At 39.2% G+C, this 16,406-nt stretch overlaps 1 protein-coding gene across 1 annotated transcript in view; it reads left to right on the top strand.

Moving 5' to 3' along the window:
- Positions 1-16,406, top strand: part of ACSS3 (acyl-CoA synthetase short chain family member 3) — a 153,698-nt gene that overhangs the window by 23,460 nt on the left and 113,832 nt on the right. The window contains exon 2 of the mRNA XM_059402403.1: positions 8,644-8,788. Coding sequence (XP_059258386.1) covers positions 8,644-8,788 — 145 coding nt within the window. The remainder of the gene's footprint in view (positions 1-8,643; positions 8,789-16,406) is intronic.

The raw sequence follows: 16,406 nt of genomic DNA, 5'->3' as shown, positions 1-16,406 counted from the left end.
CTCCTCCTCCCCTCCTTGACCTCCCTCTCCTCCTACTCCTCCTTCTTCTTTTGTAAAGATTTTATTTATTTGAGAGAGAGCGTGCACACAGAGGGAGAGGGAGAAGCATACTCTCGGCTGAGCAGGGGCGCCAAGGTAGGGCTCAACATGGGGCTCAATCCCAGGACCCCGGGGACCCCGAGATCATGACCCGAGCCAAAGGCAAATACCTAACAGACCGAGCTACCCAGGCACCCCTGCCAAGAGCTTTCTTCTTACTGGAGCTCCTTCTGAAGACTCTCTGGTCCACCACCGTGAGCTCAGACACTGATGATGGTGTGTTTTGACTTCTTTTTAGGGACATCTATAGCTCAGATGTCTCTCATTCATGCACATTTGTCTCTGGTTTTCTTCATAACATATGTGCTCACTCAAAAATAGAGTCGACAGGGCAGCCACCAATTGGAATGTCACTGGTCCTTGTGACAGAGAGAAGGAAGTGTGGAAAACACAGGCTGGATCTTGAAGACTTCCTGCATGACTTCTCTAGCTGTGTTCCTGCGCCATGGCGAGCTTCCTGACCATGTGCCTCAATTTGTGCGTAGTTTCACAAGTCGCTGGAATGAGAGCAACTGACATCGCGGGGGACAGCAAGCAGAACCGATGAATGATAGAGCTATGTGATTCTATTCTGTAGCTATTCTATAATAGAGCTATGTGATTCGAAGCTTCTATGCAGCCATTATTAGTATTCTGTATAGCTGCTTGAGGTTGATTCTGGTGAGAAAAATAAAAGAAGTAAAAATTTAATGATCCAAGTTTTAGTTCCTTAAAACTGAGTTTAGATGTTGTCACAAGTATAAGAAATATTCCTTCTTGCTAGAAGAAAATTGAAAAGAGATTTAACTAACATTTTTCATTAATGGTAGTTATAATGAGATGAAGTTGATAATTCAGTCAAACCAAATGCCAAGCAATCTTCTGTTAAAATTTATATTTTTATTCAAATATATTTATATCATCCATTTAATTCATTAATGCATGTTAGCAAAAACCAAGTCACACAGAAGTATTTGTTACAGAAAAATATAGATTATCCCTTTTCATACTGCCCCATCAATTTTTCTTTTACCCAGCGTTACCACTATTCATATTTTCTTGCACCTTGTTCTAGACTCCTTGTGTTTTTATACAGCACAGAGATAAATATATAAGCATCTTGCTTTGACTGAATTAAAAGTACTGTGTACTGTGTATCTTTATATCAATATATCAATCCAGTGGGGGGAAAATAATATCTCATTATTGTTTTAATGTTTGTTTTCCTGATCATCAGCGAGGGTGAGCATCTTTTTTTTTTTTTTTTTTTTGCTTATTGGCCATTATCAGTTTTTTTCCCCCTCTATGGATAGCATGCTGAGATTCCTTACTTACTGTATTTTTAATTTTTTTATATTGATTTTTAGTCACACTTTATATATTGTTGAAGTTAAAAATATATCTTTTCCCTTGTTATTTATGATAACAAAACTTTATATTGTCCTGTTAAAAGTGTGTGTGTGTGTGTATACATATGTATTATGCATGTATATTCATATCTATCTATCTATCTATCTATCTATCAGAGTCTTTGCCAGGGCAAAATTTCTAGATACAACTACTTGAATGTTCTTAGTTCATGTGTCAGCGAATACAGAGTTTGGTTACTAGAGTCCTACTTCCTATGATTGATTGAGAGAAAAGAGGGGATTTCCAGGTGGCAGTGGTATGTAGGGTTTCTAGACCTCCCGGAAATCACATAGAATCTTGTCCCTGTTCTGAAGGTCTTAGATATTCTCGAGGAGCATCCATGCCAAAACCCTCCTATTTCAGAAAGTTAGACCAGGCTGGTGAGAGTTTATGTGATGTGTGTGTAGGTGGAGGTATGTTTGTACGGCTTATGTCTGGATTTTCCATCCAAACACCTATATGGCCCATTTCTTATTCGCATTTGCCTCTGATTGTGGAGTTATTTCAGAGCTGTACTGAGAGCCTTTTTGTGAGCCTCTTTATTACCTGCTTGGGGTTTGTAGTTTCCCCATAAATATATTCTATGGTACAGTTGTATGATTTTTTTCTACATTGTTTCCTTTGTTTCATCTTAAATTGGTGGTACATAAGATGTCATGGAAATCTTTCCATATCAGTACACTTGGATCTACCATGTTTTCTATGACTTCTGGATATAGCAGTCATTCTACTTCTGTTTGCTTCGTATAGGCCAAAATTTTCCTCTGCTCTGATCGGGTGGTAGCACCATTTCTAGTGGTTCCATTATTGCTATCAATTTATTTTCACTTTTGTATTTTTTTCTGTTATTAAGTGAGCTGTGGGGGTACATTCAGATTTCTTTCAGTTTTCTGCAGAAGAAATTCAGGGCTGAGATGTGGTAGAATAAAGAATATGAAGTTTTTTCCTTTCTTTTTTAAACAGAAGTAAAAGCTGACTGAGTTTAAAGACAACTCTTTATAAGAACTCTACTGACAGAACATTCAAGTAGCTGTATATAGAAACTACAATAGCCTTGGCAAAGACTCTGATATATATATATATATATATATATATATATATATGCATAATACATATGGGAAGAATGGAGCATCATGAAAGAACGAGTGTAGTAAACATTCAAAAATATATGCTTGCACAAAAATTGATGCTTGTAAAATTGATTATGGATAAACAAATATAATTGTACTACCACATCATTATATAAATATAACTATATAGGTATACATATACCTATCCATATATATATAAAGTCACATACAGATATCATACAATACATATGTATAATATTTAATATATCATGTATATTACATACAGATTTTATACATATATGAATAAATTATTGACATATGTCAGGGGTCAGTATAAAAAATGAAACCAGAAGAGAGTATTATGGATTTTTCTTAGAGGAAGAAATTGCAAAGGAAAATGAGTTTATTTGACTACATACAAATTTCAAATCTTTTTATGTCAAGAAACACCATGAATTGAAATTAGTGAATAAATTGAGAACATGATTTCTAACAATGTCAGATATAAGATCAATGTTCAATATAAAGAACTTTTAAAACTTGACAGACATTGTACTTAATACCAGTAGTCAAACCAAAACTAAAACTACTTTTCACTTCTCAAACTGAAGAAGACTGAGAATAATCTGTATTTGGAGAGGGTGATAAAATAGAATTTCAGGTATTGCTGTTTGTAATGTAAATTGATTCAATATTTCCAGAAGAAATGTGATTATTTGATGTATGTGTTTGATTGTAGGAATCTTGCCTGCAAATATAATAAAAAACAATGTAACCAATATTTCTCTATAAGAAACATCATTCCAAGATCATTTAAAATAATGACAGTATTATGAAAAGCAATTTGCAACAATATAGGGTTAACATTATTATTGAACAGCCATTGAATAGAATATTATGCCATCATTAAATGTGTGGTTTTTTAAAAATTTTCAGACTCTTGGAAAAGGCTCATTATATAATCTTAAACATAGAGGCAAAATATTTACATATACAAACAAAATACCCCAAAGTATATTTTCTCAGTTGTCTATAGTGGGCATTAGTTATTTTAATAATCTGGGGAGACAATCCATTTAAAACCTGCTCATGAATTTAGAAGGGACAGTAAAGAGACAGCACATAGAAGGTATTCAATTGACCTTTACTGAAATGATTTGATTTAAAATGAAATAAGAATCTTGTCATAGTAGAATAATCAAATCTTTGAGCTGAGAGGTTCCTTGCAGGTCACTTGGTCCAGTCAGCCACAGTAAACCAATCTCTTAAGTCTAGCCAATTTATAGTGGTATATTCATCAACTCTTACCACCTCTGGAGCCATTCCAATTTTTTATCTCCTACAATAGTTCTTATTGAACACTGCTTACAGGCCCTGCCCTTTATTTGAATTTTCTTTCTGCCGGTCATAAAGGGTACCCTTAAAATTCTTTAAGTATATTTAAGGTTATCCTTAAAAAAGAAAACCCTAGGATATTAATAACTTAATTATGAAACTACTACATATTTTCAAATACTTGAGAAAAATCTAAAGAAAGCTTCAGCCAAGAGACACAAGATCTAAAGAAAAACCAACTGGAAATTTTAGAATTGAAAAATGCAATTATCAAAATAAAAATTCACTGAATTGGCTTGACAGTAGAATGGACACCACAGAGGAAAGAATCCATGAACTTGAGGGTAGAAAATAAGTTTATTATAAATGAATTAATTAATATGATGTTAATACCAATGTGTGTCTAGGTATCTAAAGTCGTTGCAGGTATGGCATTATCCAATTTCTTGCCAAATGTCCTGGGAATTATTCTTGTTTTAAGTCTCTGTTCTCTCAACTTTAAAACGAGGTAGGAAAAACTACCTTGGCTACTCTACCTGGATCATAAATCCAATGTTTCTTGGACGTTTACTAATATTTTTATTCATTCATTTATCAAATATATATTGAATGCCTAATATGAGAACTGCTATAATAAATCCTAGGATTATAGGGAGAATATGACATTGTCTCTGCTTCAGTTAGCTTACAGTATAATGAAGGAAACATAGAAGTAAGTAGACCAATTGTTATTGCCATGTGACAAGTACCAGGGCAGGGATCTGTATATAGGTCTGTGGAACTGCCTGGGGTTGGGAGTGGTCAAGGTCAAGGATGGCCACAGCGAGAGTTGCTGATTTACACATTTTGTAATTCCTTGAAGCTGGAATGTGGGAAGTTGTATGGGGAGAAAGAAAGCTGAGATGAATGGTCTTTGCATGCTCCTGGAAGATACATAGTTTTTATCCTGAACTTCATGGAGCAGTATTACATGACTTTAAGCACTCTGTGGTGTGAGAACATTTACACTGAGGAAAAACATTCCTCAAAAACTTTTTTTTAAAATTTGAGTGTGATGACACACAGTGTTCTTTAGTTTCAGGTGTACAACATAGGGATTGAACTTCTCTATATTATGCTGTGCTCACTACAAGTGTAGCTGCCGTCCGTTACTGTAAAATGCTGTTGTAATGTCATTCGCTATATTCCCTATGCCGTGCCTTTCACCTCCGTGATGTATTCATTCCATAACCGGAAGCCTGTATCTCCTCCTCACCTTCACCCATCCCCCCACCTCCTTCCCTCTGGCAGCCATTAGTTTGTTCTCTGTTTACACAGGGGATTCTCCTTTTTACTTGTAAATTCATTTGTTTTTTAGATTCCACCTAAAAGTGAAGTCACATGGAATTTGTCTTTCTCAGACTGGCTTAAAAAACATTCTAGTAGCATAGAAAGGTGACTTGAGAGGATGGGTTGAAGCCTGAGGCAGGGAGATTAAGTAGGAGGCAGTAATTCTAGCCCAGGTTATCACTGAGAGAACTGAATGTTTAGGGAGAGGAATGTGATCTTCCATATGGCCAACTGAATGTAGAGAATGAGGGATCAAATCTGACTCGGGGGTTTCTCCCATCCAAGTACTAACCAGGCCCGACCCTGCTTAGCTTCCGAGATCAGACGAGATCGGGCGCGTTCAGGGTGGTATGGCTGTAGACTGACTCTGGGGTTTCTAATTCAGGTCCCTGGGTATAAGGTTGTTCCTTGAAATATGGAAAACAGGGGAAGGGGAGGGTTTGAACTTGGGATGGGGCAGTGGGTTGAGGTGGGGTGAAAATGACTATGGTTTTGGACATGTTATTCTTTCCAAATAGAGATGTTGTCTGGGTGAGAAAATGTTTTACTCTATCCTTCTAGGTTCTTTTGGCTGATATGTTACTTAAATTGACGTAATATGAAATTAATAGGAAAAAAAAACTAATTGTGAATGTATGGGAGCCTCATACAGATGTGAGAGATTTGAGGACAGAGTGTTCAGGCTTATATGCCATCGTGAGCTAAGGTGAAGCAGGTAAGGGCCTAGAGCTTCAAAGGGAAGGAAGACAATTCACAGGAAGATGGAAAGAGCAAATGTTTGTTTGCAGAGACCATGAGACCGGGAATTTGAACAAATAAATCCTGCCAAGTTCTCCCCGCAAGCCTACCATGCCTGGCCCATACTCTTTGTAGTTACCTTTGGTGATAGATCTTTTCCTGGACCAGGCCATCTAACTAAATTCTTAGAAGCAGTGAAGTAGTGGGGGGTCGGGGGGAGGGCACAGTTTAAAGGTCTTCCCGAGTCTTTTGGGCCTTGATTGTCTTTTGCCCAAAATAAGCCACACATCAAAATAGCATGTTTTGGGGACGCTCGTTCTGAAACCCTTCCATGTCCAGCAGACTGTTGGCTATAAGGGTCCAGAAGTCAGAAAGGAGGTCAGGGCTGGAGCCAAATGTGGAAGTTGGAGCCATATGAGTGTAAAGATTACCCGGAGAGTGTATGCAGAGTGAGCCAGGGGATGGATATGGAACCTTAGGAATCTTGGTCAAAGATTTGACAGAGGAAGAAGATTCCATGAAAGGTATTGGGAAGAAATAAGTCAAGAGGTGGAAGAACAGTCAGCAGATGATAAAGTGAATTCCTCATGTTCTTTAGTATTGAGGGGGCCCCTTTTTTGTGCACGGTCATGAGTGGAATTAATTATTGGGCACAAAGTGTGGTAGAGTGGAAGTCATAGAGAGAAAGAAAGAGCAATGACAACATTGACAAGTATTCCAGCAAGCCAATACTCTAATATTCTGTCTCAGAAACAGAAAGAAAACCAAAAAAATAGAAATAAATATTTTTGTGAGAAAATCCTATAAAACATCTTTCCTTATTTCTGCCACAAAATGCTGAGCAAACTACCCTTTTTTCTTGGCATATTTGCTAATTATGGCCACAATTACACTGCCTATCCAGTATCCCCAAAAATGTCCAAATCCCAACACATTCAGCGGTTATTTCCAGGTATCTCGAGGTTGTCACGGGGTCAGATGACCCAGGATGGGCATGACTGGAAACGTGGCTCCAAGACCTGGATCTGACTGGGTTGGGTTCCCCGCTTCTGTTGGGCTCTACTCCCACCTGCCAGTACCTTCTTGGGGAGGAGGCCGAGGAGGCAGCTGTAGCATCAGGAGGCTCTTCCAGGGGGTGAGGAGGCAAAAGAGAGTCAAACCAGCTGTACAAGTGTGTTCAGTTCAGGCCTCTGCCTGAATCGTCTGCTGATTCCGGAGAGCATGGAGGAGCCCACGGCCAGGGAAGTCGTCTCTGCTCACGGAGGTGGGGTCAAGGGCAAGAGACAATATTTTTGAACAAACACTGAATCTATCACACTTGGCGATTGAGAATCCTTACATTAATTACTTTTTGTGCTATGCTGTCAGGTCGCCATATTCTGATTATTGCAGTGTGTAGGGTCATTTGACCCCGATTAAATGATGCCTCGTCCTGCTGAGTTCTGTATGTGTAATTTTTTCATGCTGCCACCAAATCTATAGCTGCTTTTAATCCACTGCCTCATTTCACACGGGGCTTTTTGAGCAAAGACCTGAGGTGAGCCTCGGCTACTTGACAAGGCTTTTTCTTCTTGCGGCAATGTTTTTTTTTTTTTTTTTCTTTCCTGTTATTATGCATTGTTAAAATATTTGCTAGTCTGACATTGGGACAACTAGACCACTGGTCCATTTGAATACTTTATTCTAATCCCCTCCTCATAAATAAGTAGCAAATACAAAGCCTTTTCTTTTGGAAAAATGAGATATAGTTCCTTAAAAAGTATCTCTGTCTTTTGGTGTCCATATTTTCACTGGGAGGCTAGTGAACAATTAGGAGATGAAAAGCACTAAATTGCAAAGGTCTTCCAAAAAATTAATTGAAATTTCATGTGTACGTTCCTTCTTTATTCAAATTATGAAATATCTCAAAGATGCAGAACAGAGCTTATCTGTTCTCTGTGCAACCAGAGACATCACACTTCACTGAAGCAAAAAAAAAAAAAAAATCTATATATCTATATCTATATATATCTTTTAAAGAAGAATTGAATTTTCCAGTAAGTTTGTCTTTTTATAGCAGATACCCAAACTCAGTCACACATCTATGATTTGTCCTCTCAGCCTGATGTTTGCTTGGCCTATATACAATTCATTTCATCTGTGTAACCTAGATTGTTTTGGTGCTCTATACTTAGTTTCTTCCTAACAATAAAACCCACAAAGTTACCCCTTGAAGTGTGAGGTATATATATATATATATATATATATATATATATATATATATATATTTTAGTGCACATCAAAACAAATACATATTTATTAAAATAAAGGTGTCCTTTCTGGGGATGCGTGGATGGCTCAGTCGGTTAAGGGGCTGCCTTCGGCTCAGGTCATGATCCCAGGGTCCTAGGCTCCAGCTCCATGTCTAGGTCCCTGCTCGGCATGGAGTCTGCTTCTCCCTCTACCCCTCCCCCAACTCATGCATTTGCACTTTCTCTTTCAAGTAAATAAATAAGATCTTAAAAAAAAAGATGTCCCTTCTGTACCATCTTAAATATCTACTTTGTACGCATCATTATCTGCTTAGCGTGCATGGGGAAACACTATTTTAAGGGCAGTGATGCCAGTCTAGAAATACACAAACTAGTTAGGCAACAATATATTTTGGAAAAGAGTTACTAACACTTACATTCCAATTTTTCAGGTTCGTGGAAGGAATGCTTAACATTTGTTACAATGCCATCGATCGTCATATTGAAAACGGTCAAGGAGATAAGATTGCTATCATCTACGACAGTCCTGTGACAAATACTAAAGCAACTATTACCTACAAAGAGGTTCTGGAGCAGGTACTATCATAAATGTTCTGTGTATGTTACTTGGAAATCATATAGAAATTGCTGAACCTACATCCACATCATGTAACTTTACTTCGCTTAATTCATTGACGTACACTACTATGGTTTCCTTTTAGGTGCATTGGGAAAACTAGAGGTGTGCTAACTCATAGACAGTTTTTATTCCCTTATTTTACATGTTACAGTAGAACTGGAAGAGACTCATTTTACAGGGAGAACTTAGCAAGCCTCTAAGGATATGTGTAAGTCCTCTCCTGGCTTTTGCTTCCATCTCCGTTGCCATCATGTCAGTCCAGCTCCTTTTCCGCTTCCCTCCTAGTGAAGCAGCATCTCGACTTCCCCACTACCAGCCTCCCCTCCTATTAGATCACCACCTGACATGACACACCAGAGTTTTCTCTTTAAGAAAAAACCAGTTAAAAACCTTTTCCTTAAAAATTGCTATTAGAGAGTAAAATCTGCACCCACCCCCCCCCCGGGATGTAGAAGCCATTTGGAATGAAGCATTTCCCGAAGGTTCATTTCCAGACCTTCTGGGCCAAGCACACAACCGATTCACCTTGGTTGTCTGGTCATGCCCTCTGGCACTCCTTGCCCTTAACAGATCTTTCCACACACTGTGCGTTTCCTTAATTTGCTCTTTTTTTCTTGTTTGTTTGTTCTTTCCCATCTGTGTAGTTTTTGGGTGAGTCACAATATTGACAGATGAATTATCAGATTTTTTTTTTTTTTTAGCATTAGGGTAGAAATGAGGTTTCAGAAGTAATTATAAAAGTGTTTGGGGATTGTGGACTGGGCAACATGTATTCTGGCTCTGTGGGGGCATTTGTTTACATATGATTTAAGGGAGATAAAAGTATAGGGAAGGGTTTCTGCTTTGATGCTCTTGAGATTTTATTTATTTATTATTGTAATTAATTGATTTTAGAGAGTATGAGTGGGGAGAGGCAAAGGAGAAGGAGAGAGAGAGAGGGAGAGAAGCAGACTCCCTGCTGAGCAGGGAGTCCAACATGGGGCTTGATCTCATGACCCTGAAATCATGACCTGAGCCAAAATCAAGAGCTGGATACTGAACCAACTGAGCCACCCACGTGCCCCGACATTATGGACATTTTAAGCCAGAGAATCCTGTTAAGAGTGCTGTTATATGCAGTGTAGATGTTTGGTAGCATTCTTGGTCTTTACCTATGAAAGGCAGTAGCGCACCTCTTGCAGTTGTGAAATGACCAAAAATGTCTCCAGGCATTGCTGAATGTGTCCTGGGTGGCAAGTTGTTACTGGTTGAGAACTACTTGTGTAGCAGAGGCGGTTTGGAAGCATTTGCTTTTATTTTATTTATTTATTTTTTAAAGATTTTATTTATTTATTTGACAGAGAGAAATCACAAGTAGACAGAGAGGCAGCCAGAGAGAGGGTTTCTACTTGGTTTTTAGAAAATTTGGTCAAGTTTCCTTGACTCCCAGAAATTATATTCTTTTGCATCAACAGTGTTCCTGTTTAGACTTCTAAGAGACTTCCAAAAAAGACAACGGGGACAATCCTGAGTTGTTACAAACAATCAAGAGAGAAATTTAATCCAGTTTTGCTCACGCTGGGTCTCAGCCTGGTTCTATCGGTGAATGCCAGCTGCAGCTGACTAAAACATAAGAGGAATTCATGAAAAGGGAAGACTAAAGTACCAGGTTCAGAAAAATGACACACCCCAAGGGAGAAGGGGCAGAGGTAAACGTTTAAGGAGAAACCACACATTGTCTGGTAGCTAGACTTGCCGACTTGAGGTAACCCCCTAGACGGACATAGTAGGCATACTTAGTTGGCCAATTTTAGGTTACGTGCCTAAAGTATCAGGCATTTCTTCCTCCTCTTCCTTCTCTTTCTTTACTTTTGATTTCATAGTAGGAATTGGGGCCCTCGCTCCCTCAGGACTCATACTGGAGGAATTCCAATCCAGTAAGAAGGGAGTTCAAGGCAGCCCAAGACAGAAAAAAACAAAATAATGACACATTTATACTTTGGGTACTTTGAATTAGTCTGTATGTGTGAACTCTGTTTTCAGAATGAATTATACAGGAACAGAGCTCATACTGGGCCTGAGGAGAGAGAACTCCATTAGCAAATGACTCTGTTAGTCATCTGAGGCCACGTTTTATTATAGGAGATCATATAAGTCTCCCGATAACCTGCTGGACCCTGTGTTTTATTTTAGGTTTGCATTTTTGGCTTTTAGGTGAGGGTTTATCTATGATTAAAAATTTACTCCTCTGATTTGGGCATATTGTCACAGGTTCATTTTATTAATATTAAGGCCTAAGACACAGGCAAATCTTAAGTAGCATACGGATTAGGAACTTTCCTTATATATTTCTGAATATTATCTACACCAATATTGAATTTGATACATAACCATCAGAGCCAAAGAGAAGGCTTTAGAGAAACATAAACTAAGGAGAGTTAAATAATTTCCTGTTGTTTTTTTAAATCAACTGCATAAGCGTTATGATAAATGCACACACATTTTGCTTAGAAGCATTTCTGCTAAGTCATCTTGATTTTCTAATATTGAGTCTAGACTCTTAGACCCTTTTGAGGTTTGTACTGGTTCATTGGTTTCAGTTTAGCCTGACATCAAAGTACTTAAAAGGCCTGTTTCTCTCACCTGCTGGCAGCTTCTGATTCCCCAGGCTTTTCTTCTCTAAAGTACTAAAGGAAGAAGTGTTAGGAAAGAGGGAGGCATTGTGCTTGGCTTTGATTACCTGCTCCCGGTTCCCTGTGGCCTTTACTTTATTAAGTAGAGAAGGCAGAGAAAGAAAGATTTAATGGTAATGCCATTGAGAACAAACAATGAGAAGTGGCTTCTTTTAATCTCCCCTGTCTCATTTGTACTGGGAGTTTCTGGCGAAGTAAAACTTTATTAAGTTAGTTAGCATTTCTTATTTAATTAGGGAACAGACCCATTTTAGGCTAAATTGTTTCAGTGACATGAAGGATCTGAAGATTTTACAGAATGACTCAGAAGTAGAGTTTTTCCAAAACTGTCACCTTTTATGTAGATCTGATAATTTATACAGTCCTTTATTAAGATTTTTTGGAGAGAGATTTGAGCCTGGTTCAAGATCCATTGTTCGTTCATTGAACACATGTTTGTTTTGTATGCCAGACCCTGTTGGGAACAAGGGGTACAAGGGAAGTGCACCCATTTCCTAATTTTAAGGAGCTAAGAACCCTATGTAAATGTAATAAAGGTCATGTTAGAGGGCAGTGTTATGATCTGTAGAAACACATGGGAAGACATGCAGCTCAGCCAACTGTTAATAAGCACAGAAAGGCTTTCTGGAAGAGCCAATGCTTAAAATTAGCCCAAACCACCAGAAGTGGGAAGGGAAATCGTAGGAAGGAGAGTCCTGCCGACAGAAGGAATCACACATACAGAGATATTCAGGGAAGGGAGAACCTAGTGCCCCCGCGGTGGTTTTGGCATAAAGTACAAGCACGAGCAGTGAGGGAGATAGGGCTCCAGTGAACCAGACTCCGAGAGCTCTCAGGACTACTCGACAGATTGGTACTTTGTCTTGACAGCACGGAAAAAAAACAAAAGCCACTCCTCCCTGTGACCTGTGGTTCTGTGTCATCACCTCCTGGGACTTACTTCCAGCCCTGCTGCACCACGCACCCTGGCTCCACCGCACTGCATTCCCCGGGCCCATGCACCGCACCCCAGCCCCATGCACTGTACACCCCGGCCCCACTGCACTGCATAGCTTGACCCCACTGCACCGCACATCCCAGTCCCAGACACTGCACACCCAGCCCCACTGCACCATGCACCCTGGCCCCATGCTCTGTATACCCAAGCCCCACTGCACTGTATACCCTGGTCACAGTGCACTGTATACCCTGGTCCCACACACTGCACACCTAGCCCCACTGCACCGTGCACCCCGGCCCCATGCACTGTATATCCTGGCCCCACTGCACTGCATAGCCTGGCCCCACTACACTGCACATCCCGGTCCCACACACTGCACACCCAGCCCCAATGCATCATGGACCCCAGACCCATGAACCGCACACCCCAGCCCCATGCGCTGTACACCCCAGACCACTGCCTCCTGCATATAACTTTCAGCTCACTCCACTCCTAACTTAAAGCCTTTGTACTTAGCTGCCTTCTGCTTGAGATAGTGTTTCCTCCAGGTATCTTATGGTTCATGGTAGCTGGATGTTATTTTCCATGGGAGCTGGATGAGATTTTCCCTAGCCATAGTAAATAAAAATGCTCCCACATCCACACCACTTCAGACCTCCCTTTTCTGCTTTCTTTTCAATTTTGCCATTTATTACTCAGTACCATTGTTTTTCTTTTACTTAGCTAACTTCTTTTGTGTTGTTCTCTCTTCTAGGATGCACTTTCCTTGAGGTAAGGGGCTTTTGTTCTGTTCACAGAGTGGGGACTGGTGCCTAGTGAGCATGTATTGAATGATGAAGGAATGCATGAGGGAAATATGATTTAAAATTTCTTTCTTTTTTTTTTAAAGATTTTATTTATTTATTTGTCAGAGAGAGAGAGAGAGAGAGTGAGGGCACAGGCAGAGAGGCAGGCAGAGTCAGAGGGAGAGGCAGGCTCCCTGCGGGGCAAGGAGCCCGATGTGGGACTCGATCCCAGGACACTGGGACCACGACCTGAGCCGAAGGCAGCCGCCCAACCAACCGAGCCACCCAGGCGTCCCTGATTTAAAATTTCTAAATGACTCTAAGTTCCTTCAGTGTGGGAACATCTTATCTTTGAATTATATCAGTAATATAACATGAGTTTCTTTCTAAGTAAATTCTGACCTCTTACTACCCGCGAAGAATTGTAACTTATTTACAGTTGGCTTGGAAGTTCAAGATGAATATTTCCTCCGTGAATCTTCCACACTTGCAACGCAGATCTGTATCCCAGGACAAGTGTGTGTGTTCTCCTCTTGGTAGTTCTTTACAAGTTAGTGGTTCTAGCAGTGAAATAAAGGCTAGTGTGTGAATTTATGTTTGTATTTGGATGTATATATTATACACACTGTTCATCGTTTTTAGAAATTCTTACTTTGAATTTATTTTCTCCAATTTCATTTTGAGTGTACCTCCAAAGTTTGCTTTCCTTGGTATTCAAACAGTTGTGATTTTTAAAAATTTTTAAATTTAGGGTACCTGGGTGGCTCAATGGGTTAATCCACTGCCTTTTGGCTCACGTCATGATCCCGGGGTCCTGGGATCTAGTCACACATTGGGCTCTCTGCTTTGGTGGGGAGCCTGCTTCCCTTCCTCTCTCTCTGCCTGCCTCTCTACCTACTAGTGCTCTGTCAAAAAAAAAAATTTTTTTTTTAAATTTTTAAATTATTTTTTAAAGATTTTATTTATTTATTTGAGAGAGAGAGAGATAACACAAGAGGGAGCATGAGCAGGGGGAAGAGGAAGAAGCAGACTCCCCACTGAGCATGGAACCCAATGTGGGGCTTGATCCTGGGACCTGAGGTCATGACCCTGAGCCAAAGGCAGATGCTCCATTGTGAATTTTTATTTATTTATTTGCAAAATAAAAATGTGAGCTCTATAAAGCATTTGAGAAATTTTCATAAATATATGGAAAACTGATGACATCCAGTGTGTGCTAAATTTTCCTGATTTAATTCAAACTGAAAATGTCTGTTATCTCCACTGAAGGTAATTATTTGAAATATAATTATGCTGGTAGTTGTAATTATGAAGGTTGAATAATTTGGAGGAGAAAATTACTCTGAAGTCAAAGGCCATGTCCCATGAGAAGTCTTTCCTCCAATTCTGCCCTTTAGGATGCTCTTTTCAAAGTCTGAATTCCATCCTTTCAGAACTCTTGTCAGGGTAAGATAATCTGATATTTCTTTGTCTGTCACATCATCAGCATTTTCTTATGCAAGAACCTAAAATGTAAAAACCACAACATGCAGAAATTCAGCCCTGCCAGTCATTGCATTGTCGAGGTGAAGGGATATAAGCGTGCATATGCTTTGTTTTCTTTAAACTTCTTAAATAGGCAATGAAAACTTGAGTTGTATGACAGTCAGCTCTGCTACAAGGTATTATCTCTAAAAGGGGAATTACCTTCTCCATGCTCGGTGAGTAGGTGAACGACGCTGGTATGAGATTGAATTTACAGTGCTTTGTGTAGGTTTTTTTCCTAGCATGCCATTTTTTAAACTTAGAATGAAATGTCATATACATTCAGGTTAGTACAGAGAGCCTGATGGAATGCTTGTTAGATTTTTCACAAACAGAACACGCCCACATAACCAGATCAGGAGACAGACTATCCCCAGCCCCCGGAAGCATGCATTATTGCTTCATTTTTGTCATTTCTCATTCAGCCTTTAGGGAATTATTATTTAGATCCTTACACACCATCCCTGATGGCATTTACTTGTCTGTGAACTTTGTATAAATTGAGTAGTAGAGTGTTCTCATTTGCTTCTGGCTTTTCTTTTCAACTTTTTGTGTCTGAGATTCTTTCACGTAACAGTTTTCCAAACTGGTTGTACCAGTTTACATTCCCAGTTGCGGTGTATGAGAATGCCAGTTATCAACAGTTGGTATTGAGAATCCCAAGTCTTTTTAATTTTAATTTTATTTATTTATTTGACAGAGAATAAGAGAGAGAAAGCACACAAGCAGGGGGAGCAGCAGAGGGAGAGGGAGAAGAGGGAGAAGCAGGCTTCCCGCTGAGCAGGGGGCCTGCCCTGAGGCTTGATCCCAGAACTCTGGGATCATGACTTGAGTGGAAGGCAGCCATTTAACCAAGTGAGCCACCCAGGTGCCCTGAGAATCTCAAGTCTTTTTTTTTTTTTTTTTTTTTTTTTAAATTTGGGCCTTTCTGGTGAATGTGTGGTGATACTGCATTATGGTTTTAATTTGCTTTTTCCTAGTAACTACTGAACTTGAGCTCCTTTTTCCTGTGTTTCTTGGCCATTTGTTCCACTTTTTTAAAGTGCCCATTCATATCTTTTGCCCATTCATTTTCCTATTGGATTGTTGCCTTGTTAGCAGGTGAAGAAGTGCCTTTCTCACAATTTAAAGAGAACACCTTATCCAAATCTGAAAACCATAAGAAAAAAAAAATGAAGATCCTTTAGTGCATGAGTGATGAGTTAAGTGGTTTTTGAGAATTTAAAGCTAAGAAGGTATTCTTCTGTTTTAAAAAAAATTATTAATGATATTGCTACGTAATCTACACTGCTATTTTGACTAGTCCTTCTTTGCAAGGAAATTTGGAAGTGAATGCCCTGCAGCAGAATATCATAGAAAAGGAAGCATTGAGTCCCACTGTTTAAAGCCGTAACTGATCATTGAAACATGATGCTGTCATAGTATTTTTACTTATTTCCCCATAAGCCTTATTATTTTGGGGAACTATTTTGTATAATGCCATATTGTAAAATATATTTTAGCAGACAGACATATTTGTATTTCATTTGAAATTATAGATGAGTAGGCACCAACTACTGATTTAAATTTTTACCAAAATTATAGCTAAAACTCTGTTTTGACTAACTTCTCAACTGAATAAATTGTAAATTAGATTAGATTCTGAGAATACATG

This window comes from Mustela nigripes, chromosome 6 (assembly GCF_022355385.1).
Source record: "Mustela nigripes isolate SB6536 chromosome 6, MUSNIG.SB6536, whole genome shotgun sequence".
Taxonomy (NCBI): Eukaryota; Metazoa; Chordata; class Mammalia; order Carnivora; family Mustelidae; genus Mustela; species Mustela nigripes.
The sequence above is the reverse complement of the archived record's forward strand: the minus strand, read 5'-3'. Positions and strand labels throughout refer to the sequence as shown.